The 27,073-nt window shown below is 40.3% G+C and overlaps 3 protein-coding genes across 3 annotated transcripts in view; all 3 read left to right on the top strand.

The window, feature by feature from the left end:
* The first annotated feature begins 152 nt into the window (after positions 1-152).
* enkur (enkurin, TRPC channel interacting protein) lies at positions 153-2,529 on the top strand. The gene is made up of 5 exons (XM_044340395.1): positions 153-369; positions 699-844; positions 931-1,154; positions 1,411-1,557; positions 1,917-2,529. The coding sequence occupies exons 1-5, from the start codon at positions 290-292 to the stop codon at positions 2,088-2,090; spliced, it is 771 nt and encodes a 256-aa protein (XP_044196330.1). The 5' UTR covers positions 153-289; the 3' UTR covers positions 2,091-2,529.
* A 90-nt stretch (positions 2,530-2,619) lies between these two features.
* On the top strand, positions 2,620-14,271 carry prtfdc1a (phosphoribosyl transferase domain containing 1a). Its single transcript, XM_044340396.1, has 10 exons — positions 2,620-2,775; positions 3,035-3,123; positions 3,702-3,808; positions 3,893-4,076; positions 6,351-6,416; positions 8,749-8,766; positions 9,414-9,496; positions 9,935-9,981; positions 11,220-11,296; positions 13,535-14,271. Exons 2-10 carry the CDS (start codon positions 3,091-3,093, stop codon positions 13,580-13,582), a joined length of 663 nt encoding a protein of 220 aa, XP_044196331.1. The 5' UTR covers positions 2,620-2,775; positions 3,035-3,090; the 3' UTR covers positions 13,583-14,271.
* A 4,781-nt stretch (positions 14,272-19,052) lies between these two features.
* Positions 19,053-27,073, top strand: part of LOC122972436 (rho GTPase-activating protein 21-like) — an 87,331-nt gene continuing 79,310 nt past the window's right edge. The window contains exons 1-2 of the mRNA XM_044339543.1: positions 19,053-19,471; positions 20,424-20,667. Coding sequence (XP_044195478.1) covers positions 20,590-20,667 — 78 coding nt within the window. The 5' untranslated portion in view covers positions 19,053-19,471; positions 20,424-20,589. The remainder of the gene's footprint in view (positions 19,472-20,423; positions 20,668-27,073) is intronic.

Below are 27,073 nucleotides of genomic sequence, written 5' to 3'. Positions count from 1 at the left end.
TATACACAGGAAAAGGGCGCTGTAAGTGAAAACACAGTTCATAACTTTACATGTAGACAGCTCGGATATCGTAAGAAAGTGTAATCTTACCTCAGATTTGCTACTTTACGACTGTTTCGGAATGCAACATTTGCTCCCGCGGTCGCCTAGCAACTAGCCGGCAGCGTGTTGTCAAACAAATCGCACTGAACCAAATGTTAGCTCGGTCAAGTTAGCTCCTTTACTGCCTGAACTCAGTTATCGTGACTTTCTGAACATTTCATCCAGCTCCTATTTGAAGTCATTCAACATGTCTGAAGTTGTTTATCCACGAGAAAGCGTCTACAATCTTATACCAAAGGAGAGGGTTCCAACTCAAAAACCGCCAAGGTATTTTTAGAGCATTATAACCTAAAAAAATAACATCATATTGATCAAATTAGCCTTTTTAGCTAACCTAGAAGCATAAACTAGCCAGACAGACCATCAGCTAACGCTAGTGGTTAAGCAAAATGATGTAAAGTTGTACATTTTGACAGCTGCAGTTGGTCTTTCGCTACTATTTGGCCTGAATAAAAAGAAATACTACTTAAAATGTGTAATAAACTGTACACTAGATAATTTTATGCATGGTGGAAGCACTGAATTTGGCATTTTAAAGATAAAAGTAATTAGAAATACATTTTATTATTGCTTGCTCCAATGTGCTGTTTCCAAAGGTATATGTCCAAGTTCAGGCCAATGGTTGTTCTTGAGGAAAAGTTATCCAAGGATACAATGAAAACGATGGGACCAGCAAAAGTCGAGGTGCCCTCCCCGGAAAAATACCTCAAGAAACATTCAAAAGAGCCCAAACTGCCTGAAAGTAAGTTATCGGACAGACTATATTGACTATATTATCAATGTGTGTTTTGAGTAATTATTATTCACCTTCATATTTGTCTTTTTCAGAGAAAGAGTGTTTGAAAGAGGTTCGTAACACCTGCACCATGAAGAAACCAGCCGTCCCTGTGAGGACAGACAACCCACCTATGGGCATTTATACCAAGAGAGACTTTATAAAGACAACTGCAGTGATGCCAATGAAACCACAGCCTACCTATGTAGACACCAACAAGGGGCACAAGGAGCTCCTTGAAAATTCAGGACTTGTCCCCAAGTACATCATGAAAAGGGTAAAAAAAAAAAGACTTCACAAAAAACAAACTTTTCACATTGTTTGGAAGAAAAATGTTCACTTAAACCAGCACCAACAGTCAAAATATTAAAAAATATAAGAATTTTCTAAAACACAGCCTTGAATGCTAGAAAAAGATGAGTCGTATGTACAAAAACCTAAAATAAATTCCTGTCTTGATTGATGAAGTGATCCATCTTTGGGGCCTAACTTCATATTTTGTATGTATGTATGTTTCCTGTTCCTACCGGTAGGATTACGGAGAAGTACCTGAGTACCTGCTGCAGCGCAATGAAGACGAGCGAAGGGCTAAGGAGGAGTATGACAAGTTTGTGAGAGAACAGATGGATCAAGGAGCCATGAAACCCCTCTCTGATGAGGAGCGACAAGCCATCCTGGAGGTACTTGATCACGTGGCTGCACAATGACAATTCTTTCCCCAAAACAACGAGAGATCCTGCAGACATCTGGAAACGACTGGAAGAGCACAGGAAGTTAATTAGATGATTTCTGACCGTGTCTTTGAAGTTTTCAGGAAAACTCCTTGTTTTATATTGTTACATATCCACAAATAGTTTTAACCTATAAAGAGATATTGCGTCATATTGCCCAGCATCAGTCATACAAAATGAAAAGTCCACATTTAGCAAAATTAATTTAACATTTCTGGACTGCTGAACTCTTACATTATCAAGCTGACTTTATTGTGACATTTATTTACCAATGGTTGGGGGTTTTTCTCTCTGGGTTCACTATCCAGCGCCTGAAGAAGAACTGGGATAAGGTGCACCATGAGTACCAGGGCCTCTCGCTGGTCACAGACACCCTGTCGAAGAAGGCCCACAAGGAGCGGCTCGAGGTGGCGATGAAGAAGTTGGAGAACGACATCAACCTCTTTGAAAGATTCAAGACCATCTTCATCGCCAATAACTAGGACACTTGATCAGATGTACTGTGCTGCGCCCTTATTTCATAAACCACATGGCCTTGAGTAAAATAAAAATCTGTATGATCTGCGCTATGATCAGTGAAAAGTCTAAAGTTCAGCTAGTGCAACATTCATTCATTGCAAATAAGGGGTGATAAATGACCAAAACCATTCAGATTCATCTTCTTGGGGCAATATCTGCCATTAGTAGGGTAAAAAATGTTTCCACTGCTTTATGTTAGCTGTTAGTTTTTAAAGTAACTCAAAAATATCAAATTCTAAGTGAAATTCTCAAAGGATAATGACCAATTATTCTCTTTTGCATGCTTGCTTTTAGCCTTCTTTATAAATGAATTGTGTCAGATTACTGTTCTGCAAAAACTCAGCCTTTAAAATCAGTTCTATTCTGACTGAATAAAATTTACAGCATAGAAATTGAACCAAACTTTTGTTGCTACTTTTGTTCATTTCTTCCTGCAGTGGCCTGTGATGCGGCCACGAGCCAGCATAGCATCACATGAAGCTGATTATCCCTGTAATTCTCCACGACTGAAACAACGCTGTCCTTTTTTGCAAATGACTCAAGCGTGATCCCACAGCCCATGTGGCTGGCTTCTCCGTACGCTTTTGACTTTCTTTTTTTCCCCTTCTTTGTTTTGTGAATGGTCGCTGAGAAGAAGGCAACAAAACGGTAAGTAATGCTTTGACAATAACAGATTAGAAATGTTGCTCTGCAGGTTAATACACAGAGAGAACGTAGGGTTAAGTCTCTAATGAACAAATTGTGACTGAGTTACATGAGATACTACTTCTACTAAATTCAACTTGAATCCAATGTTTCTCTTCTTCTTGCCCTTCCTGCCCTTTTCTTGTACTATAACTATCCAGAGGAAGATGAAATATATATATATATTTATATAATAAGCTATTTCTGTGTATTTCCACTAAAGGTCACTGAACCTTTAACCCAGACAAGACTGTTTTCACCTTGTCAGCGCTACTTGTGATGGAGAATGCAGGGAAGAAAAGAGGAATTGTGGTATGTGTAACACAAAGCCCGTTGTGTCAAAGTATGTAGTGCTTAATTCAGAAATGTAGGTCATGTCTTTATATTTTGTGACAGTCAAACATCAGTAAAGAATGATTATTTTTGTCAGTATTTGCTCAGCTATCACAGCTGTTGTAAGAAGATAACCCTAAAGTAACTCTCAACCCAGAAAAACATGTATAGTTATTAAGCCAAAGTCAATAATGGCAGTAATGATAGTTCTCTGATTGAGGTTAAAGGTTACAGACATTTAAGGACCAAAGAACTTTGGGTTCTTTCCATATAATTCAAACTCTATCCTTATTTCTCTGACAATTAAACTGTAATTAACCTTATTTATAGCATTCATTTGGCTGAATCTGATGTTTAGCTTTGACATTACAGCTGAGCTTTGCAGGGACAGTTTGACTTCTCTAACCATTAGCTACAGCTGTGTCCACTCTCATAATCAATAGCAGTGTTGTTATACTATCATGAATACATTTTAAAGGTTAACAGAGGAGTGACAAGAGGCTCCAGCGTGACTAGTTTGAACACTTCCATGCCTAACAGTATGCTGTGTATCCTAGATAAAAGATGACTGGCCGGGTTACAGTCTGGACTTGTTCACCTACCCCGAACACTACCATGAAGACATAGAGAGTGTTTATATTCCACATGGAGTGATCAAGAACAGGTAGAAAACACATCACCATCACACATGCAGGGGGAGTTTTTAATCATTTTCTGCTCATTTGCAATGATGTGATTTGTGCCGCAGGACAGAGCGTCTGGCCCGATACATCATGGACGACTTCGGGGACAACAACATAATGGTGCTGTGCGTCCTGAAGGGAGGCTACAAGTTCTGCGCGGACTTGGTGGAGTTTATCAAGATTCTTGGCCGTAACTCTAACAAGTACCTTGAAACCCGGGTGGAGTTCATCCGTCTGAAGAGCTACCTGGTAGGTGGACTGTACTGTGTACTAAAATATACATTAAACACCTGACCTGGCAAATGTGACTGTGATACATTTACATAGTGCTGAAACAATTAATCAATTAGCTGGTCGACAAGAAAATTGCCATTTAAGCAGTAGTGGTTCCAGCTACGGTTGCAACCAAAGCGTATTTTCTTTATCGATTAATCTGTTGATTGTTTTCTCAATTAATCGATTGGTCATTTGATCTATAAAATGTCAGAAAATGGTGAAAAATTGTGATCACTGTTTCCCAAAGTCTTGTTTTGTCCCAATCAACAGTCCACAACCTGTTTACTGTCACAGAGGACTAAAGAAACCAGAAAAAATTCACACTGTAGAGGCTGTAATGAGAATTTTTTTCAATGAATCAACTACTCGTTAATATTCCAGTTTGGGCTCTTAAATGCTGCTTTGTTCCATTTTATTTCTTTGTTAATTTAATATATTTTGGTTTTGGACTGTTGGTCGGACAAAACAATCAATGTGAGGATGTCACATTTAGCTCTGGGAAACTGTGATGAGAATCTTTCATATTTTTTGACGTTTCATAGACTAAATGAATGAAAAATACATAAAAATGAATAATAAAAAATAATAATCAACAGATTACCTGATAATAAAAATAATCCTTAGTTGCATCCCTATATTCACCCCTTGTGTAACTCAGCCCTCGGCAGGCTGACGCCTCGGCCACTGGATGTCACTGTTGTGTACGTTTAGGGAGGAAAGAGGACATTCAGGCAGGACATCTCAAGGACAGTTGATGTTGGGAGAGACTGCAGAGCTCAGGACATGATACCAGATAAACACCAGACTGCTAATTGGCCTCCCTGCGCTGTGCCAAGACAAACAGATCTACAATATATCTACACGATATCATGCACCTGGAATGTATAAAGTGAGGAATTCACCTTGGGAATGATATAGGAATGTTTACAATGATATCACTTTGCAATTGTCACCAGTCACTTATTATACTGTGGTGTATTTTGGCACGTGTAAAAGGATCTGATTTATATTTCTCTGCATGTGGTCACATTCCTTCCCTCCCTTTACAGCACAGGAGAGGATTCACTATCCTTATTTACAGAACTGGATTCCACAGGGGTTCAAGTAGCTACACGAACAGCCTAAATTGAATTATAGATTGTTTTTTTTGGGGTTGACACAGACAGTAGGATCATCATTACTGATGAATGTGGTCAACATGGCTTTAATTCTTGTGTTTTTTTGCCTTTTAAACAGACTCAGGATTGTTTTAGATGTCAGCAAGCAACATTGCAGCACCGCTCTGGTGTCTGAGCGATGACACTGTTAGTCAATCTCACAGGTCATGATGGAGTCATGTGACCTGCCCCCAGGGCTAGGATTTTGTCCATGTCACTGCTCCTTTTATCCAAGTGATAAGTAACTTCAAAGCAGTTGTTCTTCAAAGCTGCGTGCCGTGCTTCTGACTGTGAAAAAGAGTGCCTGTCTACATTCAGAGTTATTGTAAAATAAGTCTCCCTCGGTGGATTTGTCCTGCATTAGTGCTGTTCTCTTTTGAATATCTTACAGTAAAGCCAAATTTTAAGCCCAGTTTTTGTCTTAAAGGGGACATAACATGCTTTTTGTGATTTTCTGTCATTTATATACTGTTATAATGTCAGAGGTCTATGTTAAACAGGATCAAAGTTCAGTCGAAGTCCTTCAGCCTGCTCTCAATGCTCTGTTTGTAAATTAACAACTATTTCGCCATCGAACTGACATCAGATTGTTTGTCTTTGTTGCTAAGGTTGTTCCAGGTTGTTCACGTCATCCACTCACATATTTCCAATCAGATTCAGACTCAAACATGTATCGATGTATTTGAGAAGTTTATATTTTGAGTAAAGAATGAGAAAAATAAGTGAAATCCCACTACTAATGTTTGTTTACAAAGCTCATTGGGCTCATTGGTAGGGGGGCCTTAAAGCGACAGGAGCTAAAACAGCCTGTTTCAGACAGAAGCTGAACTGAGAGGCTGCATAAAGAGCAAGTTTAAGATAAATAAAGAGTTTTTTTAACTCTAAATCATGCAAAGATATTCCAGTAGAGCCCCAGAATAAAAATATAGACCTGGACATGTGCATGATACATCCTCTTTAACTCTCTGACTGACCTTTTATTGTACGGTATTTCTGATATCATACAAATGCATCTTGATTTTGCACAAACAATCCCTTTTAAAGGTAGTAAAATATTAATAATCTTTCCATATTGTCTTCTTCTCCTCAGAATGACCAATCAACAGAAGACCTGCACATCATAGGAAGCAGTGATCTGTCTTTTCTGCGTGGAAAGGTGTGTGTAAATTACACTTAATTTAGGATATTATGCGGTCAAGGGGCAGTGCTCGTTGTCAGGTTTAGTATTTAGATTTTTTTTTTAACAGAAACTACCTTGTCCTCAAGAGGGAGCTGTCAGTTAAACTGTCAGGAGGTGACCACTTGTATACAGGTGAACAGCTGAGAACAGAATAGAGCTTCAGTATGGACTTGAGAATACAACACAAATAAGTTTTTTACTGCCCAATCATGCGCAGGTACCAGATTACACCTCTATACTCAGACTTTTCCCCTCACAGCCGTCCTCACACCTCACGATGAGTTTCACACAGTGTTTTACCCTTCGCCAGCCTGGCCATGAATCCGACATTTCAGGCAAACGAATGTTCCCACAAGGCAGATTTACTGACTATTCATCCCCGCTGAACTCCGGCGGGGGAGGACCGAGGAGTCAGTAGAGGACGCAGGCTGTTGAATCATGAGGAATGATCCCTCTCTTAACTACATTATTCTCTGAGATAGGCGTAAGACAGAAACTCCACGTCCTCACGCGTACGCAAGACAGCGAGTCCGATGTTGAAATCCCCTTTTATGAATAGCTGAGCTGACAGAATGTGCTGTGCGCCGAGATGCATTTTCACTGTGGTTAGAAAGGTCAAAAGGAATAAAAACAGAAAGGCTGACAGGCACCTTGCACAGAGAGCATGAATCACTGTACTTTGTCTGCATCAGTAAGGTCAACACTTTTTTTTTTTTAACAATCCTTCACCTTGATGAAAATATGAAATGAAAACCTCCCATGAAGTCAATAGTCATCAGTCTTTGCAGGCCTTTATACAAAAATGTTAGCCCCAGGTAGATTATGAATGCAGAACTGTTAAAACTGCTCTTTACAATCTATAATAATGGCAACGTAATGACAGCATAGTAAAAGTAAAAGTGTTATGTTGAAGAGTGAGGAGACATGAGCAGGCTCTCTGGTTTCTGTGAGTTGAACGCCGGCCAGCAGAGTTCATCGACACTGTTAAGAGGTTTTCTACTGCAATTCTTACTCACCGTGTCTCTGTGATTTCGTAGCAATCCCAAGTGTTATGATAGTAATCGGAGTGGTTTAAGTTCAAATTCAGCACAGCCGTAAAATGGAAAAATGGTGGCTGAAATACTGATGAGTGAATTATTGGAACGTGGATGAAATACCAGTTTCTGTTTTACGGGCGCTTAAGGCAACAAATAAAGTTCATAGCATCACTTTATGTTCACAAAGAAATGAAAACTGAACATGTAATCTCCTGCTGTAATATACTACAGCTGCAACAATTAATCGATTAAGTGGTTAGAATTAATCTCCAACTATTTTGATAATCAATTAATCATTTTGAGTCATTTTTTTAAGAAGAAATGCAAAAATTCTTTAGTCTTCTATGATAGCAAACTGACATTTTTCACTATTTTCTAACATTTTAAAGACCAAACAACTAATCAGTTAATTAAGAATATAATAAAGATTGACAGACTAATAGATAATGAAAATAATTGTTAGTTGCAGCCCTATAATATACATGTATTTCATTGTAAATAGTCTTTTAACTGATGAAATATCCTATAAAGTAAACAAGAACATAATAACACGATGATCAATCCTTGAACAATGCCTGTAGCGCAAAACACCAAAGCAGTGATTGATTTCAGCCAAAGTCTTTGCCAGATTCAGGACTGATTGATTGAGCTACAGAAATAATTCAAAGCTCCTGGGAGAACGAAACTAATCCCAAACAATCATACTATACAGAATAAAAATAATCACACAGTTGTTGCCCACACGGCTGCACAGTATGTTTGTTTGCAGAAAAACAGGTTGGTTTGGTGTTTTCATGTTCTTTACATGTCCCCGTCTCCTTTCTCTTGAGTTTTATGTAACAGCGTTCAGGTGTAGACTGAGAGAACATTGGCCGGGCGCCTGCATTCTCTCCGATCACTCTCCCCAAACCATAGATACTCTCCGCCGGTCTGACAAAGAGCCCCATACACCCAGCCAAGGGAACAAGGAGTCACTTGAAACCCCGCAGCAGAGAAAGCGTGCAGCACCCGAACACTCAGAAGTGACTTTTTGCTCACTGTAGACACAGATGTTCATTACTGGGGGAGAACAGAATGACTTCTGTGTTTTTGTTTAAGGCGCTGATGATACTGCCAACATTGTTGCCATAGATACCCTCTCTAAGAAATGTAAATTTCACAGAAACGACCCAGCTTTTATTGTTACTTTGCTGAAAATTTAAAGGTGATGTTTTACTAATGTGTTTCTGTCTCTTTTTTTTTTTATTTTTTTTTTTTTACATGTAACCAAGAGTGTGCTCATTGTTGAGGTGAGTGTCCGGAACAAACAATCTTACTGACTCGCCGTGTGTATTTATTTTTTCCATCAGCATTAATTCTATCGAGTATTTCCAACTCGTTTGATGCCTTTATCGTGTTTTGTTTGCATTTCTTTTGGTGTCTTGTTGATTGAGGAGCCATTGTGTCTGTAACAGCCAAATGTCTTTTGCCTTTTGCTTCACAAAGGGACAAAAAAGAACAAAGTGTTTTTCTCTTTGAGATCATGTTTCAGTTGTAAAAAGCTGAAGAAACATAAGCACGTTATCACAAGAGCTGTTTACCCCAAGAAATACAAACTACAGAAGTATTTATCAGGCTACACCCATCAGGGGTAATCTGACAAATTTACTATATATAGTTTTGAATAGCTGCTCCAGCTCAAATTCATACTTGACTCCTCAATGTCATGTCACAAACAAAAAGATAGTTATGTGCCCTCATTACTTGTATATAAAAACTTTATATATTCAATTTAAGGAAAATATATGATAGCAAAGTTAGAAAGAAGGTTTTTATCCTATCATTTGTAGATCAGACTGTCATTTTTCTCCTCTTTCAAGGCGTTCTGCGCTCAACTGTCCCACGTCCCTCCCTCCTGATCTCCTCTCCCTTTTCCTTTGCTCTTCCCTTCCCTAAGGCCATAGTTGACACAGGAAAGACCATGAACGCCCTTCTGAAGCATGTGGAGACCTTTGAACCCAAGATGGTCAAGGTCGCAGGGTGAGCCGGGTTTTTCAGTCATCTGTGTTTTCCCCACCAGGGGAAATGCCAAGTGTGTGACGAGCACAAAAAAAAGAAGAAGATATGGCTTATCCACACATCCACAGTCCCTATCTCGTGTCCGTGGGCTGTTCCTATGGGCTCTGAGATGACAGAGACACGATAAACATCTTTCCTCGCACATGGTTCATGTTGAAAGTTTACTTCCTTCTGTATGTGTAATGCTGTTCAAGTGTTAGCATTACTGTATCCACTTACAGATTGTGACAAGACTGAAAAAACATACATTTTGATGATTGCTAAGATGTATATATGTTAGAGTGACAGTCTTCAAATGGAAATGTACAGAAAAAACAACATTTAATGCCTTTTAAACATTGTATTTGTATTAACTTTGGAGATTTTGGTAAATAACTCTTTATCTAACATGTGTTTCAGTCTGCTGGTGAAAAGGGTCCCTAACATGCCTGAAAGTCTGACAGACTGTAAGTACTCCTTGTTTTAATGCTCTCCATTGATTCCACAGAATGGGTGCCATTATCTTTCGTTGTACTGCGATCGCCATGTCAGTTACAGTGAATCATGTGTGTTTTTCTGGTGTTTCTTAAAGCTGAAGCGGTTGTTCAGCAAGTGTGGTTATACACTCACATTTTTTTCATCTTTAATTATGTTTTCTTACCTGATAAGCCTGATATCTCTAGTAAATCCTGGAATATATGATTGAAAATATGGATATAAACGGCAGAAATTCTTCTCAAGTTTCTAGCCTCATGTATTGGGTCAGAAAAGTGAAAAGGTTTGGTGGTTTGGACAGCCAATAAGGAGGTAAACTGTAAAAGTGTAACAGACAAAAGCAAGTTGGAAGAAAAGTCATGACTGACATGACATCAAACAGCTAAACAGACTAAGTAGAGCTGAAATTGCTTGAATGGCTCTCAGACTGTATTGAACTCCATTAAAAAAGTACAAACTTTTCTGGTAACAAATTCCATACATTTGTTTCTCAGATATTGGGGTCTTAACAGCAGATTTTATATTCTATGAATGTCTCTTTGGTGATTGTAAGAAACCTTATTCCATGAATGAGATGTACTGCATGTTTTAAAGTAAGCTCACTTGATTATCACATGTCTAAGCTTTCACCACCTTCCCTTTCGACAAAATTAGCTCCAGTAAATGACAATAATGTGGCGAGTGATGAGCCCAAACCCAACTTTTAAAAGCACCCTTTTTGACACCAATTCCCGTTGTTGAGCTGAAAGAAGCTGTTGGAAAGAAAGAGGTCCGGGCTGCTCTGTTTGCCCTGTTGCCAAGACTGAATTATAACCGGATGGATTGACTATTGAATGAGGTTGTGGTATCAATAGGAAGATAGTTTCATGTCGGTACTGACTGACATGCTGCGGATTCAATTTTGCTAAAAGCTGCTGTATAACCTTGAAGTGAAATCGTTGCAGTCGGTTTCCTAATGAAGACATTCTTGTGAAGAGTAGAATCTCTGACCTGCAGATCAATTCGTATGACAGAAAATCTATATTTCTGACCTTGTACAAAGCACTGATAAACATGTAGGGAAAAAGAAGATGTGTCTATATACTCTTATGTATGTTTAAATTCTTAACATACTGTATGTTTTTCATGTCATGCAAACCCCAAATTAGCATTGATTTTACGCACATCACATTAATCTTTAACACGACTGTCTGTTTTTTTGCTCTGATAGATGTTGGATTTGAAATCCCCAACCACTTTGTTGTTGGTTATGCTTTGGACTACAATGAATACTTCCGTGACCTGAATGTAAGTCCCGAGTCACCACTGCACAGCACATGACCTTTTGAAGAGCTAAGAGAAAGAGATGAAAGAGACGAGGGGGGCGGGAGGGGGGGTGGGAAGGGGGGGGGGGGGGGGGGCAGTAAACACAGTAAATCAAAGAGATGCACTCCTCTCCCTGAAACCTAAACTCACCCAACAGGTATCCTCCCTGCCTGAGGAGACTTTACATGTAAGCAAAGCAGCTTACATCACCTATATTTGTGCAGGTGGTTTTCTGTGGATGTTTCTGTGTGGTGTGTGTATTAGCTGTCTGTCCTTGAACATATGATTCAGGGTGGTGTAAATTCATACATATGAGACCTGGTGTGTCCAGCTCTGTGCATTTCGTTCCCGATCACCTTTACGTGTCGTCCAAGTCAGGAGAGATCTCTGGTTGCCAGCGTTCAGTGTGTAGTCTGATATGTCTTTTTGCCGAGTCATGGTAGGAATTTAAAGCACTATGATCACCTGTTCTGGCGTAGTGACCATTTTAAAAGACATGTAGTCTGATACTAGCGTAGGTGGAAAAATGTCACTACTTTAAGCGCTCACTTTTTCACTTTTAGCAATTTTATTATTTCATGCTAGTGGTGTGGCTCTAGGGAGGGCAATGTCGGTCAGTCTGTCAGTTGGTCAGTCTCTCACCACTTTCATGAATACTGAAATATCTCAACAACTGTGTGATGGATTCAATTTAGCACAGGCATTCATGTCCCCCTCAGGATGAATAGTAATAACTTTGGTGACCCGTCGACTTTTCATGTAGCACACTTGAGTCAAAATTAAAAATTTGTCCAACACTTTGGTTATATTACTTAAAGCAGGCGTAATCTAGATTTTTTTTTTCATATTAACAATGTATCAGATGACAATGTGTAATGTCAGATGTCCCTACAGAGAATTATCACTGGAGTCTGCAGCTCCTCTCATGTTTACAGAGCTTTATAACACGTTTCAGCTCATTGTTAAGCTGTCCAGCTGCAACTTTACTGTTTTGGTTCACTCTCACTGCTCTCATAGTGCTGTTTTCAGCCGCAGCGGGCAGCTGCTTTGAGGGAAAAAGCTAAAAAAAAAAACAAAAAAAAAACACTGTACACTACCTGCTCAGCACCAAACAACAACAAATGGACACAGTGAGTGTCAGCTGGTGAACATAGCGGAGCATTTAGCAGCTAAAGAGCCAGATATTTCCCTCAGGGGTTGGTAGAGAGTGAAAACAGAGCTAAAAGAGAGTGAATTTTGGACTCACAGTCACCTGATCAGAAACACACCTTGAAATGAATGAATGATAATGTTGCTCCATAACTGTTGGATGTGGAAATAAGCAACTGTTTGCTAACAGGTTCGCCTTATCAGCTTAAAAGATGACGATGATGATGATCCTCTGCCCCCAAGTGGAACACGGTAAACATCAGCATGCTAACGCTGTCGTTGTAGGCGTGTTAGCATTTTAGCCAAAGCACTGCTGTTCCCAAGTACAGCCTCAAAGAGAAACTTTTAGTGTTGTTAAATTTTCCACCATACAATAAAAAAAATAAATAAAGAAATGAATCCAGTCCTTTTGCGTGTGAAAAGTTTCTGACTGACTACCAGGTGCTTTAAACCAACTTTACCTGGCAGCAGAAGTCTGAAATTAGTGAGCACAAACCTGTGTGAACTTTGTCATTTTTATATCTGTAAAGACATGGCCTCAAATTTACCTCTGACTCATGTGAAACACTAAGCCAAGCCTAACCATAGCTTTGTGTGTGTATTCACGTGGGTGTGTATGCTGCATTTATTGTACTGTATGATAGTGTGTGTCTCTTGTGCTATGTTTGAGGGGGGGGTGGTATTCATTACTAAAGTTTGAAGGAGGGTGACCTGTGGAATGTCGGGGTTAGGATCTCATTATCAGGCAGAGTTAAAGCTTCCCCTCTTATCTGTCCTTATCCCGCAGAAGAAATATGAGTTGAACCCCTGGGACGTTCAAAGTTAGATTAATGAATGTGTCATATCTTTGTAGATTACCTTCCCTGCTTTTAAAGGTTTGCAGGCTTCATCTTGCTGTACTGTATATGGCACATTGAGACTCTCAGAACGTGCTGGAATTTCCCACAGGGCAGGATGATCTTATGCAAATATTTTTTCTATCATCACATTCAGTGTTAAAGTTAAATTTGGAGTGACACAAGCTAATTTTTCCCTCTCTCTCTCTCTCTCTCCCACCTCTCCTCCTTTCAGCATATCTGTGTCATCAGCAAGATCGGGAAGATGAAGTACAAGGTTTGAGAAGAATTGAAACCACAAGTTATGCGCAGTTTTACATTAGCAGCAGTATTTCAACCGTGTCCCGCTGAAGATAAATTAAGCTGCAGTTCTGTTTTTGTGCACACAAATGCTTCAAAATGTATCGTCCATCTCTCTAAAGGTCATTTTAAATGAGCTGTGTTTCACAAAAAAAAAAGTACATTTGTATTTATATCTGTCATTTGTAATATATGTTTTTAAGTGGAAGTGCTTTACAATGAAGGACTGTTCTTCAAATCAAAAGCACCAGTCATAACTTCCTCTTAGTGTCCATAAAATGTTCTTAAAAAGTATTTGTTGTGATGCAATTACGGCCTCATCTTCCATTTTTGTATGTCAGTGTGATTAACACAGAGGACAAAGAAATGGACAAATGAAAGAAAGGGATGCTTCCCACCAGGAAAGGACGTTGGCGACAGATGGAGAGAGCTTATGGACGTTGGCATGCCCGTGCTGGGTTGACGCCCACTCTGACTCATGGAAAACACACAGTGGGCACAGCACGCAGGCCTAACACGTCTCCTCGCCACACTGTATCTGTTTGTTCCCAACTTTAACCAGGCCTCTCTGAATGTCAGAACTAAATTTATGTGAAGTTAACTGCAAAACTGACATAAAAGTCAAAACCTGGAGAGTCTGTTTATAACTACTTTGACACTGAATCAGCATTCAGTCTCAACAGTAATTTAAAGTTTAAATAAACTGTCATTTTATCTTGGAAATTATTAGTATGTAAAACACAGAATTACAATTCATAGTAAAACATGTTTTCATTCATAAACACTGGGGTTTTGTGTTTTCAGACGGTTTGTAGTGCTGCAATCAAACCCTGAGCCCTTAATCTTTGGAGGAGAATACTCACTCTAGAGGCTAGACATCAAAATACCTGCAGTCTCAGGGCTCTGAACTGCAAACATACGCTACACACACATACACAGAAGTATTTCGTCGGGTCTGTTGCCATCGTTAGGGTGACTAAGAGAGTCAATTGCGCATGTCGACAGACCAGAAACATGCTGCACTTCACACAACGTGCACTCGGGGAGTGTTATCATGTGGCTACGCACTCTTGATTCTTAATCACCTGAAACTCCAAACAGCCGTCACATCACATAACAGGCATGCATGCATGCACACGCACATATTATTCTAAGAGTGTAAAGATTTCAGATGATTTCTCGTTACCATGGGATACAATTTCTGGACTGAAATGTGGTTAAATAATTAGGGCCTCACATGTTGACTCTGGGTCGGAGTGTTCACCCCGACTTCCCTGACTACATTCACTCCTCCATGTAAAGACCACCAAGGTCTGCAGTATTACTGTATCATCCTTCCAGTGACTTTTGTGTAATTCAAAACTCTTATCATACTGTGTTTCACTCACATTTGACAAACAAGTTCATCTTTGTGTTTTTAAGTCAAAGGTTATGTTTCGGTTCCGGCTACTAGGCCTCTCCAAGTTAAATGACCTGATAAATGAGTTGCTATTTGGATAATATGAATGACTGCAGACAAAAGAGAATTCTGGGAGGTTTGGTGCACTTATATTGAATTGCCGTGCTTCCAAAATGCTCTCAAGTTTCACATCTGTGGTGGTAAACAAGATCTGCACTAATACATTCAGATGATGTCCTAAGTTCACTCAGGTTTTTATCACTTGTCAATGACCCCTGAAGATGCAGAGGAGTGAGGTAAGAAAGAGGGAAAAACTCAACAAATTACACAGCTTTTTGGATGTGTGCTATCCATGCAGTTCGAACCACAAAGACCCCCATTGTACCTCCGGCTGCACCCCCATGTGTTCTTATCATAAAACATCAGCACTTGGCAGTGGTGGTTAACTTATCCCAGCTCTAATGCCCCCCCACACTGCCCTGGGAACCCAGAGGCCAATGTCTTTCACCTTGATGCAGGTTTTTGGTGAAAGCGAGAAGGGACAAAAAGCCTTTGCAGGTTTCACATGCTGCGGCTTTGTAGTGTCCCGTCGAGGGAACAGAGAACGGGGGGCTGACCGCGGAAAGTAGGCTACAGGTAAACTGGTCACAGCACAAAAGGAACAAAACGGGAATTGTACATTTGAATGGCCACGCATCCATGAATTCGACATATGAAGCCTGTGGTTAGAGACGGAGCAGTAGGATTTGATTTCACATCAACGGCATGACAGACAAAACATGTTTACTCCTGAAATCTATTTCATTGTGCTGTCTTTAAAGGAACAGTTCAACATTTTGGGAAATAGTCAGATGAGAAGATTAATACCACTCTTAAAAGGCTCATCTCACCCTCGGTAAGAAAGCAAACAAGCATATTTCCCACACTGTCAAACTATTTCTTTTAAGGTCAGACCACTTCATTGACAAAGCCACATCACTTTTATAGCTTTTATGTGTGCTTCTGTTGCACTTTTAAGATGAATAAAACCTCCTTTATTTGAAAGTTTATTTGACTAGAAATGAGCCACCAGACACTAAAAGATTATGTTCTTCATTCCCAGTTTGGAACTTAATAAATACTGCTTCAATGACGCATTTCGGTACACAAATAGAAAGAACATCCTCGCCAGTGTTCATTGTGTTCCAATTAGGGACTGGCTGGCCAGAGGGCTTGATAGATTGACTGCTGCTGGGTTTCATCCAGTCATCAAACTCAGTGCCAGATCCACTTATACAACCTGTAGTGGGGAGTGATCCTCATCCTCTTAAACTCTCAACTGCAGCTTACAAAACCCCTTGAATGAATGAAATATATACGTTGTGTTTTACCTGATGAGTGTTTGCGCACGTAGGAGTGTTGAAAACCTGAGACTCTGCATGCTGTGCTGCAGAGTCATCTCTACCTGTCCTAATCCTGACGCTCGCTGGGCTTTGAACTTGGGCTTCATGTGATGTCCTAATCCAGCCAAACATTTTACTGCCACGAGAGAGCTCGTAATCTCTCTTCTCTTCAATGTTTAAATCACTCTGACTCTGCAGCTATAAGCATTTGGCACAAAGCGATCAGCAGTGAATGTTCATACAGAGTTCATGCAAGCAGAACGTACAGAAATTATTTTGAAAAAAATCTGGGGAAAGAACAAGGGACCATGAAATGTAGAAACAACCGCACAGTAGACATGGATCCAGTCATTAAAGCAGACTACAGACTGACTACAATCTCATTCATTCATCTGACATCATCTGTCTTCAGTTTGACATTCATAAAAACAACACCGAGCTGCATGCGTGCCTTAAGCTGTGTTCTTCACACAGGAGAGTTGTAGTAACTGAAGTAGGCCAAGTGCTTTTTTTGGGAAAGTACCACAGAAACAATCACAGTTGGCTCTTAACTTAGTGAACCAGTAAAAACATTTTTATAGGTTGCTTGCTATTCTTTATACACACATTTAATCCTGAGAAATACAGATTGTGAGCTGTTTGTGTGGGAAAACAGAAGTCTCCCATATGCTATCATGCTAAATGCTTAACTGTGGAGTTGTCATTATGTCTCTGATGCACAATCACGCGTTATGTCAAATCAATACGATCCTCTCGCTGCATTAATAATGTGGTATGGGTTCAATAAACAAATTGCATTAAATGAATATGAACCTGATGTTTACCAACACATAATGCAGAGTCCAATTTACATCAGTTTAAGTTCTCCATTGTCTGGATGAGGGTGCACCAGCTCTTTAGACAATAGCTCCACTCTGAAACCAGGGAAACCTCGCCACAGTATGGGTCAAAAGAGTCCTATTGTCCTATCTTCTATTGTGCTGCTGGAGTAGCCTGCAAACAGAACACTGTCAGCCTTTGTCTTTGCCCAGATCAGCTGTGCAACCCTTTTTTTTTTTTTTTTTCATGCTCTGCAGAGTCCCATGTGGCTGCCATGCCCTACATGTCACCATAATAAAGTTAAGGACACTGCTGTTACAGTTGATAATGGATAGGCAAATATGTTTCACCAGTTGAATGTTAGGAAATTGGAGAGCTCAGCATATGTGCGGGCCTCAGGGCTTTCCTCGCAGTCTACAATGATGTCCCTGTGATTTCATTTGCTCACTTTAAAGGCCTGAAAGGTCTTAATGACTGAGAGTGGGAATAAAGTGTTTATTTAAATGTATTGTGTGAGTTTGCCTCAGTGGTAGCGGAAGAGGGAGTATTCAGATCTTTTTTCTTGAGTAAAAGTAGCAATACTTTTATCTAAAAATACTCTGTTACAAGTAATTTGTGGATTTAAAATCTTACTCAAGTAAAAATAAAGAAGTATTAACAGAAACATGTCTCAAAAGTAAAAGTTCTCATTATGCAGAATGAGCAGTTTCAGGGTGTTGTATAAATATATACATGTGAATACATACACTGTATATATTATTATATAGTAATTACTGATGTGTTAACATGTAAGCAGCTGCTGTTGTAGCTGGTTGAGGTGGAGCTAACTTTTACCTGCTTTATATACTGTTGAGTAGATCTAAAACCTGAATCTACAGAGTGACTAACTAGTTACAAACCAAATAAATACATAATGTTCAACCAGCAAATATGTAAACCATCAAAAGTAATAGCACTCATCATGCAGAATGGTACCTTTCAGAGGTTGATATTATTTCATATATTATAGAACTGCAATGAATAGTCAATTAATTGATCAGTTGATTGACAGAAAATGTATCTGCAATTATTTTGATAACTGAATGATCATTTTAGCCATTTCTTTTAAGCAAAAATGCTAAATATTAGATGGTTTCAGCCTTTCTGATGTGATGATTTAATGCTTTTCTTTGTCAAAATGATGAATCTGATTTTCTTTGACTTTTGGACAACTGGTCAAACAAAAGAAGACATATGAAGACATCCCTTTTGACTCTAGGAAATTATAACGTGCATTTTCACTGTCTTCCAACATTTTACAGACAAAACGATTGATCGAGCTATATTATATTATTGGATCATTATTATGAAAGCAGCATTTTCAACCTGTCAAGGATGAGCAAATTTGAAGTACTTTATATAGTGTTGGACATTTTCATTATATTTTATATGATGATCATATTTTGTGTGAATTTTTTGTATCTGTAAAGTAACTAGTAACTATGGTTAACAAATAAATATAGTGTATCAAACAATTACATGTTCATCTGTAGTAGAAATGTATAAGTATAAAGCAGCATAAAATGGAAAGTAAGGTTTAAGTATCTTGAGTATATACTTTATACCAGTTTTCAGCTGAATACCTCATAAAAGACCAAGTTACTACATGAAATAATATGAGAGTACTATGGTGATTTTTCAGCCAGTGACCAGTGCCGACCAGCTTCCACTCTTTATTGGAAATGTTATGTAACAACATCTCCAATTGGCTCGCTTTAAAATTCCAAATTTAAACTGACGATCTGATTGGACGACGCCCTCGGAGAGGGCGAGCGGAGGGGCGGGGCCTCAAGCAGAGTCGGGAGAATCGTCAATCTATATACAGATTGTCGCGCCGCCAACCGGGACCACGTAGGAGTACACGTTACTTTTTTTGTGTCTATTTTGACTAATTTTGCATCGAATTGAAGCTCTGAAATGAAGGGAAATGAATGGACACCAGAGGTATAATTTTCGTCGGGTCTGTCTGGCGAAGAAATGCACACTGAAGGGCGTTTACCATGTTTTTTCCAGTGTGTTTTCACTAACAGGTAGTGAGCTTCAACGGTCAGTCAGTGTAGCTCTAAAAGGAGACTGAATATCCCGCTTTGTAATCTCTTTGACAGCCTTTTTTAACTCCTCTTCGGATCCACCGAGGCTTTCAAGAAACACAACAACCCCCCACCTCTCTCTCTCTCCCAGAAATATGGACAATGTGTTGTCTTTTCGGAGTAGTTTTCTGAATTTGTAACAGGTAGGTTTTTTTTTTTTTTTTTTTTTTTTTTTGGTGTTGTTCGCAATTACAGCTACACAGCAACAACCTGTCGTCCGCCTGGTTAGCCAGTTATTTCTCAATAGCAACGCGTAGTGGGAACCACAGGGGCATTTTTCTTGCTTAAATAGCGACTGGAAAAAATAAAGAAAACGGGTCGTTAATGCTGTATGTGTGTCAGTGTCCTAAGAGAGAGCATTTAGTAGCCTGTCCTCGCTGTTTATATTTAGCGTGTGGCTTGATTCATGATGGCTGGTGTGGCGCTTTTTACACGGCAATCCTTAATGTCTTGTTGTGCACTTTCTCCCCATAGAGACTCATGAATTCCGCTTTATTTGACATGCATGTCTCGTTTTCTTTTCCCCCTCCACCTCCCCATGGTGTTCACATACTATTACACAGGTGTCGTCAGGCATTTTAAATCAAAAATAACAAACAAAAAACCTCTTTTCCACTTGCTATTACTCACTTAGAGCCAAATACACGCTCTATTAATTGGATAGAAATAGACTATTAGGTAAATATTTACCGTTAATTGGGCTTTGAGCCTAAAAAAACGTCACTTTAACATCATTGTTAGGTCTCTGTATTGACTGCAGTGTGCTTTATTTTAAAGCAGCGTTGATAGTATTATGATATCTGTAGATAAATAAGGATTTAAGGTTAAGAAAGTTATACTTTTGATGTAATATCTTCATTTAGGACAGTGGAGATGCTAGGCTGCCCTTAGATGACCAGGCTTATCATAAATACAGGGACTTTGTTGGCCATCTTCCAGCAATGCATTTCAGTATATTTTCATCTACATTGTGCAGACATCATCAGTCAGAATCAAAATAAAGAGATAAATCTTGGCTTGAGTGTCCCTCCACATGATTGTGGCTGTGTAACCTGCAGTTTTTTATCTCACTAACCTGTGTAATTTGTTGTTTAGATTTCCGCCACTGACATGAAGAAGGAGGACGGTGTGGATTAGGATCTTTTTCCTTTTTCTTTTTCTTTTTTTTTTTGTTTTTTTTTTGTTTTTGTTTGGGGCTTCACCCTCCTCACCTCAATGTGGGCTCTAAAGGACTTCTTCCTCTTCAGCGGTTTGAAATGAAATGATGGCAGCACGTTGGAGTGATTCACCACAGGACAATGAAGAGAGTAAACACAGAGCCATAACTCCTTCTTGCGAGGTAGGACCTTGGAGAGAGATGTGTCTGAGTGGACCCTAGAATGTGCCTGTCAAAGCATATTTTTTTATTTTTAAATGTGCATGCTTGTGCAGTTCTTCTTGTTTTACTGGTCACCGTCTCATTTGTTTCATATGATGCTCTGGCAGTGGCAATAAGGCAGACAATAACACTGAAATTATTCGCCAAAAAAATTTGTATGCATCATTCATTTTTGAGACAAGGCGAGCTCTCTACTACAGATTGCAAAACACTCGCATGAGGATCCGCTCTGTCAGCTGGATGCATGCGAGGCATCCATGAAAACCATCAGACTACTTTAAAGGGACTGTAACTTTATCAGCGGTGTTTCAAAGGTATCATCACTTTCAGAAAACTCGTGATCATGCCGCACAAGTTACTGAGTGTGTCGGAGAGAGAGAGAGAGAGAGAGAGAGGAACCGAGTGAGTGTGAGCTAAGTGTTGCGGCGCACAGCACCATCACATCTGCCAGTGTTCGGGGTGACAGGGTTCATTTTTTTCCCCACTCTGACAACTGTTTAAGTGCAAACAGCACACAAAGAGAGTTTTATATCTGCAGCGCTAATCTTACTGGGTCTTTTGTTGGTCTGCATGCCAAACTCTGATAAATGGCACATTGTAGAGTTCATCCTTTTCCTCTTATGCACGGTAGCTTCAGCGGTTACATCATCCTAATCATTATCAGAGTCCAGCTAGGCTTCATGCATGTCATAACAGCATTGCAGCGGTGGCATGTTTTGGATTAATCCATCAGGAAATGGCAACAGTGCTCTGTTTGTGTGTGTGTGTGTGTGTGTAATCCTCTTAGTATGTCAGAACTAGCTGAGGATGGACAACATAAATCTTTGGGAATGGGGTGAGGCAGGCGGGGAGTTTACGAAACGGTCGATGGAGTAAGAAGAGGAAGCGTAGGGCGCAGGTGTCTGCTACCGCTGTTTGTTTCAAATAAATCTTAATGAGAAGTCTGAGCAGGATTAACAGAGGCAAGTAAGCAACACATCAGCGTCATTGAAAGCGGTTGTTTCTGGACGTCTGGTAATTGCACCGCTTTCCTCTCAGGGTCGTATGTACTGCCTGAGCGAGTTATCTGAGGAAGTGAGACAGGAATCTCTTGAGATAAAGAGAGACAGCGGAGAGCGGTCGATATGAAAAGATAAAAACTTTTTTCCTTTCCTCTCTCTGGCTGCGTTACGTGTCAGCGTGTGGTTGCGGTTTTCCCTCGCATTTCGAGTTTCTACAATATAATAATAAGTGTTTTCTGTAACATCACTTAACTACAACCACCACAGCCTAGCGAACTCCCAGCTGGCCAGCAGACGCATTAAAAATACATCAACTACTTTACAACACAAGCCTCTTGTCCGCTAACTTCTCAGACTCTGATACTCTTGAGCTTTAGTCAGCTTTAAATCAGCGGAGACTCACAGCTGAGGCATTTCAGCTTTGCAGTTGAAAATAAGCACAGGATAGATGAGGATGCTGAAGCACAACAGATGTAAAAAAAAAAAAACAAAACAGGGAGTTGCAGGTGCATGGTTGCCTGCTGAGTTAGCAGGATGCTCTGATAAAATGAGATTTGATTTCATCTGTTTCTGAATAAACGTGAGACCAGAACGATCTTGCTTCACACCTCTGCATCGCTGCAGGAGATGCGAGTCACCTGTGAGTCAGCGCCGATGTTTAGCCTGATTTGTTTGAAGCCCCGGGGCTCGACGTGAGAACGAGGCGGGTCTTTTTTTATCTTACCTGATGCCTTCTTCAACACACACACAAACACACACAAATCTCTCTCAATTTTCAAGCTTCACTGCTTATGAACTGCTTTCCTCCCTGAGATCTAATGAGAGTTGAGACCCCAGGCTCCCCTCTCCCTCTCCCTTGCATCATCTTCCCTCGCTAATGAGGGAGATTGCAAGGGGCGTCTTCTCTAAGACCCCCCTCACCACCACCCTCCTCCTCCCTCCTCCTCCTCCTCCTCCTCCCAACTAACACACGCCACCGCCAAAGCTATGATAGCAACGCCAGGGTAATTTAGGCACAGCTGCCCCAGTCACGAAGAGAAAAACACCCCACGTGTATAACGTCTGCTTGTCTCTCTCTGTCTTGGCCTCGGTCACACTCCCCACCTCACTCGACCTGCTGTCACACTCGTATTAGCTGGTTAGCTGTGAAGCAGCTGAGGCCCATAGAGAAAGATGATTTTTTTAAAAAAAAAGCTATTTTGTTGTTAGCATATTGGCTGCCAACATCAATCAGCTGTTGAATTCATTTTTAAGCAGAAATTCCAAAAATCTCTGGCTCCAGCTTCTCAGATGTGAGCATGTGCTGCTTTTGTGTGTTTTACATAATCATAAAGTGAATGTTTTTGGATTTGGGACTTGTTGGTGGGACAAAACAAGACATTTGACAGGCAAAATGATTAATCGATCAATCGGAAAAAACAATAAGCAGGCTAATCGTTAAAATAATCGTTAGTTGCAGTTCTAAATAGGAGTCAATATATGCCACTATAAACACTTTGTGCTTCTCTTCCTCTTTCTCTCGTCTTCATGCGATTTCAGTGTTCAGTTTTCAGTTTCATTTAGCTTTTTGGACACTGATTTGAAATAAATGCTGCCGAGGCATAAAAAAAAAAGAAAAAGAGTGGACAAAACAACCCAAACACACCACGCTGAACCTTTCCCCTCAGCGTGTATTGATCAGCTCCCTCATTCATGCTGGATGAGACCCATGGCGGCGCTCAGAGTGCTGGTGATGCTCTGCTTTGCTCTAAATATAGCCCCTCCCTACTCTATAAACCCCCTGCTCTTTTTTTTTTTTCCTCTCTCTCCACCATCCACATGCTTGTCTTTCACCCGTCCTCTATTCCCGCGTGTTTTTTAGTGATGCTATATTTAACCCGTGGAAAGAGGGAAAAATGGAATCACTGTACTGGAATCACTGTTTTTTTTTTTCTGCTGAACGCAGCTACAAGCCGTCAGTATGTGAACGTCGGTCAGGACGGTATAATTTTAGGGGTCGGGGAATGCGACAGTGGTCAGTTTGTGCCATGTGAGAGCTGATTTTTTTTTTTTTTTTTCTGTGGAAACAAGGAAGACCCAATCTCGATCTCTTCAGTTTTTCCACACACGTACCCAGCTGGACACACTTTGTGTCAAAAGACAACTTAAATTTCCAGTGTCACATCCCAGCCCCTAATTAATCTCACTATGATCTCATGTTTTTTTTTTTTTAAAGCCTGATGGTTTATTTTAGTCATTGTAAGGATAAGAAAAACCTCACAGAACAGATTACAGTTCCTCCAAAAGGAAACGACCTCCTCATTTATCTGTGTTTAGAGTCGTGGCAGTTCATCAATCAGAGCGGCGACAAAACCATTTTGATTTGCATACATTTGAAAAGCAAATGTGCCTCGTGCAGCACATCGTGCTTCTTTCATATTCAGCAAACAAGACAGTGACCCGGACGTGACCTGACTTCTGTCTTAGCACATACACTCAACACAGAGTGAGTGTCATGGGAATCACAAGGAGTACGCTCTCCGAAGGGTTTCCCCAGTTTGGAAACACCAGATCTGCCTCACAGTTTACCGTCATTACCAAAAAAAAAAAAAAACCCCTTTGGAAATGAAGTGTGTGTTTTGGCATTAGTATCGGAATTAAACTTCCCAGCCATTTGCTATTTTTTTCCTGGAAAAGACGAAAAGGGAAATCTGTACGCGTGCTGCGTCGGACTCAAGGTCATCCAAAATATGTGTGCGTGTGTGTCGGCAGGCTACCTTATCATTTCCTCTCGTGGAGGGTTGACGTTCATGCTCAGCATGGCTCCCCGAGCATGTCGTCCCTCAGTCTGCTAAAAGCCCAGACTGGCCACAGTCACACTAGACGCCATTCTGCCGGCTACAAGCATGGATGAATGATTGATGGATGGAGAGATGGAGAGAGGAAGGGCGGGAGCAGGAGGAGGGCAAGGGAGTGTCAAGGCAGACGAGGGTTTAACCACCGGGGGGGGGGAAAAAAAATGCCACCCTTTTTCTTTTTCTTCTCATCTTTTTTTTGTTCATCTCTATTGCAAATTGGCTCAATGTCACCGCCCCTTGTCCCTCCGTAAGATAAAGGGAGGACAGAAAGAAGACGGTGAGAGGTTGGAGTTTAGAGGAGGGGGGGGGGGGGAGGGTTGCAGACGCAGGCAGACAGACAGACAGGCAGGCAGGCAGAGCAGAACCGGTCTAATGCTCAGTGAGGCTGAGACGCTATCCATTACACATGCCCAAGGCGTCTCCTTCAACACTTGCCCCCTATCTGGCTCTATCTTTGGCTCCGAGACATGACACACACAAGTCTGTGTGTGTGTGTGAAGTGCATAAAGCGCTCAGTTTATCTGCATAGCTAATTTCTTATGGCGGTATTCACACTCCTCCCTCCATCCTGTCATTTTACACCCTACGGGCTTCATAAGCCACAGATTATGTAATGCACTGTGTAGCGGCTGGTGGATAATGACTATATAGACTGCAGGCATCAGAAACATTTCAGATAACTGTGTGAGAGGGAGAGGAATTACCACATATCTGCCTCTTCTTCCTGTAAGAAGCAGGGTGTTTTTTTCCTGGGGGGCGCTTTCACTTTTCTTTTACATTCTGTATGTGAAGCTGCACGTAACCACGTGCGTCCGAGGCAGTGTTTGTTTTCAATCGAACCTTACGTAACAAGGCGTTATCAGGACGTATCTTAACCTGCGGTGTTAGTGTGGGCTTTGAGGTCTCGGCAGGTGACCGCATTATTTCCTGTCAGCGTCAGCAGTGGAAATGAACAAGAGCACTTTGATGTAGGAATGATCTCATGATGAACGGATGGCAGAGAAGCCAACGTGTTTCAGGAGCAAGTGCTTCTCTGCAATGGGGCATGGAAGGACTGGATGTAAAAAGTGCTCCCAGACAGTAAATATAATACGCCTAAATTGACCACAACTGCTTAATTGTGGAGTAGCAGTCGGTAGTGGAAAAGCCGCTGGATTTAAGTCATCTAAAGAAAAGGCCAAAGAGCTGTCAGTGAAAACGAATGAATGTCGAGTTTTGGAAAATATTATTTTTCTACAGAGCCTTGAACATGTAAATGTGAATCATTTTAAAAGCTAACAAGTGGATTCAGTGTGTGTTGGATAAGTAATAGTGTGAAAAAAAGGACACATTCAGCACTGAGAACAGAGTTTTATTCCTAAAATCAACACTGTGTGTCGCAGGAATACCTTTTACATCAGCTGGATTTATTACTAGTAGTGAAACAAATTGCCAATCTATCAATTATTGTTTTTGACATAAAAAATAAACAACAATCAAGTAAAAATGTCAAACATTCACTAGTTCCTGGCTCTAAAACATGAGGATTTGCATCAATGGAATTTCTTTTATATTTATTAATTTTTTTGTTTTAGGACATTGGTTGGAAAAAACATTTTCTGGGAACTTTTGATGGATATTTTTTCATAATTTTTGGACTCTTCGGTAGACTAAACAATCATCACATGAAGATATTAATCAGCAGATCAATCAATAATAAAAAATAATGTTCAGTCGAAGCCTTCAAGATCATAATTGTGATGCCATTGACAGCTGATGGACGCACTGCGGGCTTAATAAATTCTGCCCTGTTTCCTGTCAGAGAAACCTCAACATCCCGCATGCGCTCACTGTTGTTTTGAATCGGAGGGCGTGTGTGGCACTGAACGTGTGTGTGTGTGTGTGTGTGTGTGCGCGCCACGAGATCCATAAGATCACAATTGATTGGATTATATTGGCTTCAGTGTGGGGGCAGGGCACATGCTTTTACTCTTTACTGGGTCTATTTCTGGCTTGTGATGTGGGGCGGGGGGGGGGGGGGTTTCAGCCACAGCTTGTACACATGTTGATGCATGATGTCACAGCAGTTCACTGTGCAGATATTATTCAGACTATCTTATTTCTTTATTCAACATTTGAAGTTTGAAATTATTCCGACATGAAATAATTTGAACTCAGGTGATGTCTACAATTCCCAAATATCTGCACAATTTTTTTTTTCCTTTGACACACTTTTTTGCTCTTCATCATGAGTATTTTATAGATTTAATGGTAACATTTAGATAAGGTTTATCACTTGTCCTGCATTTAGGTGATTTGTTAGATTTTTCTGGTCTATATATATATATATATATATATATATATATATATAAAGCATATTGGGACCAGTATGTTGTTGTTGCAGAGCTCCGCAGCAGATTTGCTTTTATTAATCCCCTTGACTTGTAAAGCATTTGTCATGTTTTGTTTTAAGTGTTAGATGGTGAAACAGGGACTTTGATGGATTTCATTGTGCCAGAGGCAGATCTAGCAATGTTTGAGACAGCTGGG

Source organism: Thunnus albacares, chromosome 21 (assembly GCF_914725855.1).
Source record: "Thunnus albacares chromosome 21, fThuAlb1.1, whole genome shotgun sequence".
In the NCBI taxonomy this organism is placed as follows: domain Eukaryota; kingdom Metazoa; phylum Chordata; class Actinopteri; order Scombriformes; family Scombridae; genus Thunnus; species Thunnus albacares.
Note: the sequence above shows the minus strand (reverse complement) of the source record. Positions and strands in the feature narration are given on the sequence as shown.

What these genes read in the sequence shown, in the direction of transcription:
- prtfdc1a (XM_044340396.1), top strand. Translation starts at nt 3,091, where the DNA reads ATGGAGAATGCAGGGAAGAAAAGAGGAATTGTG. An exon ending in GGAAGAAAAGAGGAATTGTG is followed by an intron (nt 3,124 to 3,701) that starts GTATGTGTAACA and finishes TGTGTATCCTAG; the next exon opens with ATAAAAGATGACTGGCCGGG. An exon ending in AAGATGGTCAAGGTCGCAGG is followed by an intron (nt 9,497 to 9,934) that starts GTGAGCCGGGTT and finishes CATGTGTTTCAG; the next exon opens with TCTGCTGGTGAAAAGGGTCC.
- enkur (XM_044340395.1), top strand. Translation starts at nt 290, where the DNA reads ATGTCTGAAGTTGTTTATCCACGAGAAAGCGTCTACAATCTTATACCA. An exon ending in CCAAGTACATCATGAAAAGG is followed by an intron (nt 1,155 to 1,410) that starts GTAAAAAAAAAA and finishes TCCTACCGGTAG; the next exon opens with GATTACGGAGAAGTACCTGA. An exon ending in AGCGACAAGCCATCCTGGAG is followed by an intron (nt 1,558 to 1,916) that starts GTACTTGATCAC and finishes TTCACTATCCAG; the next exon opens with CGCCTGAAGAAGAACTGGGA.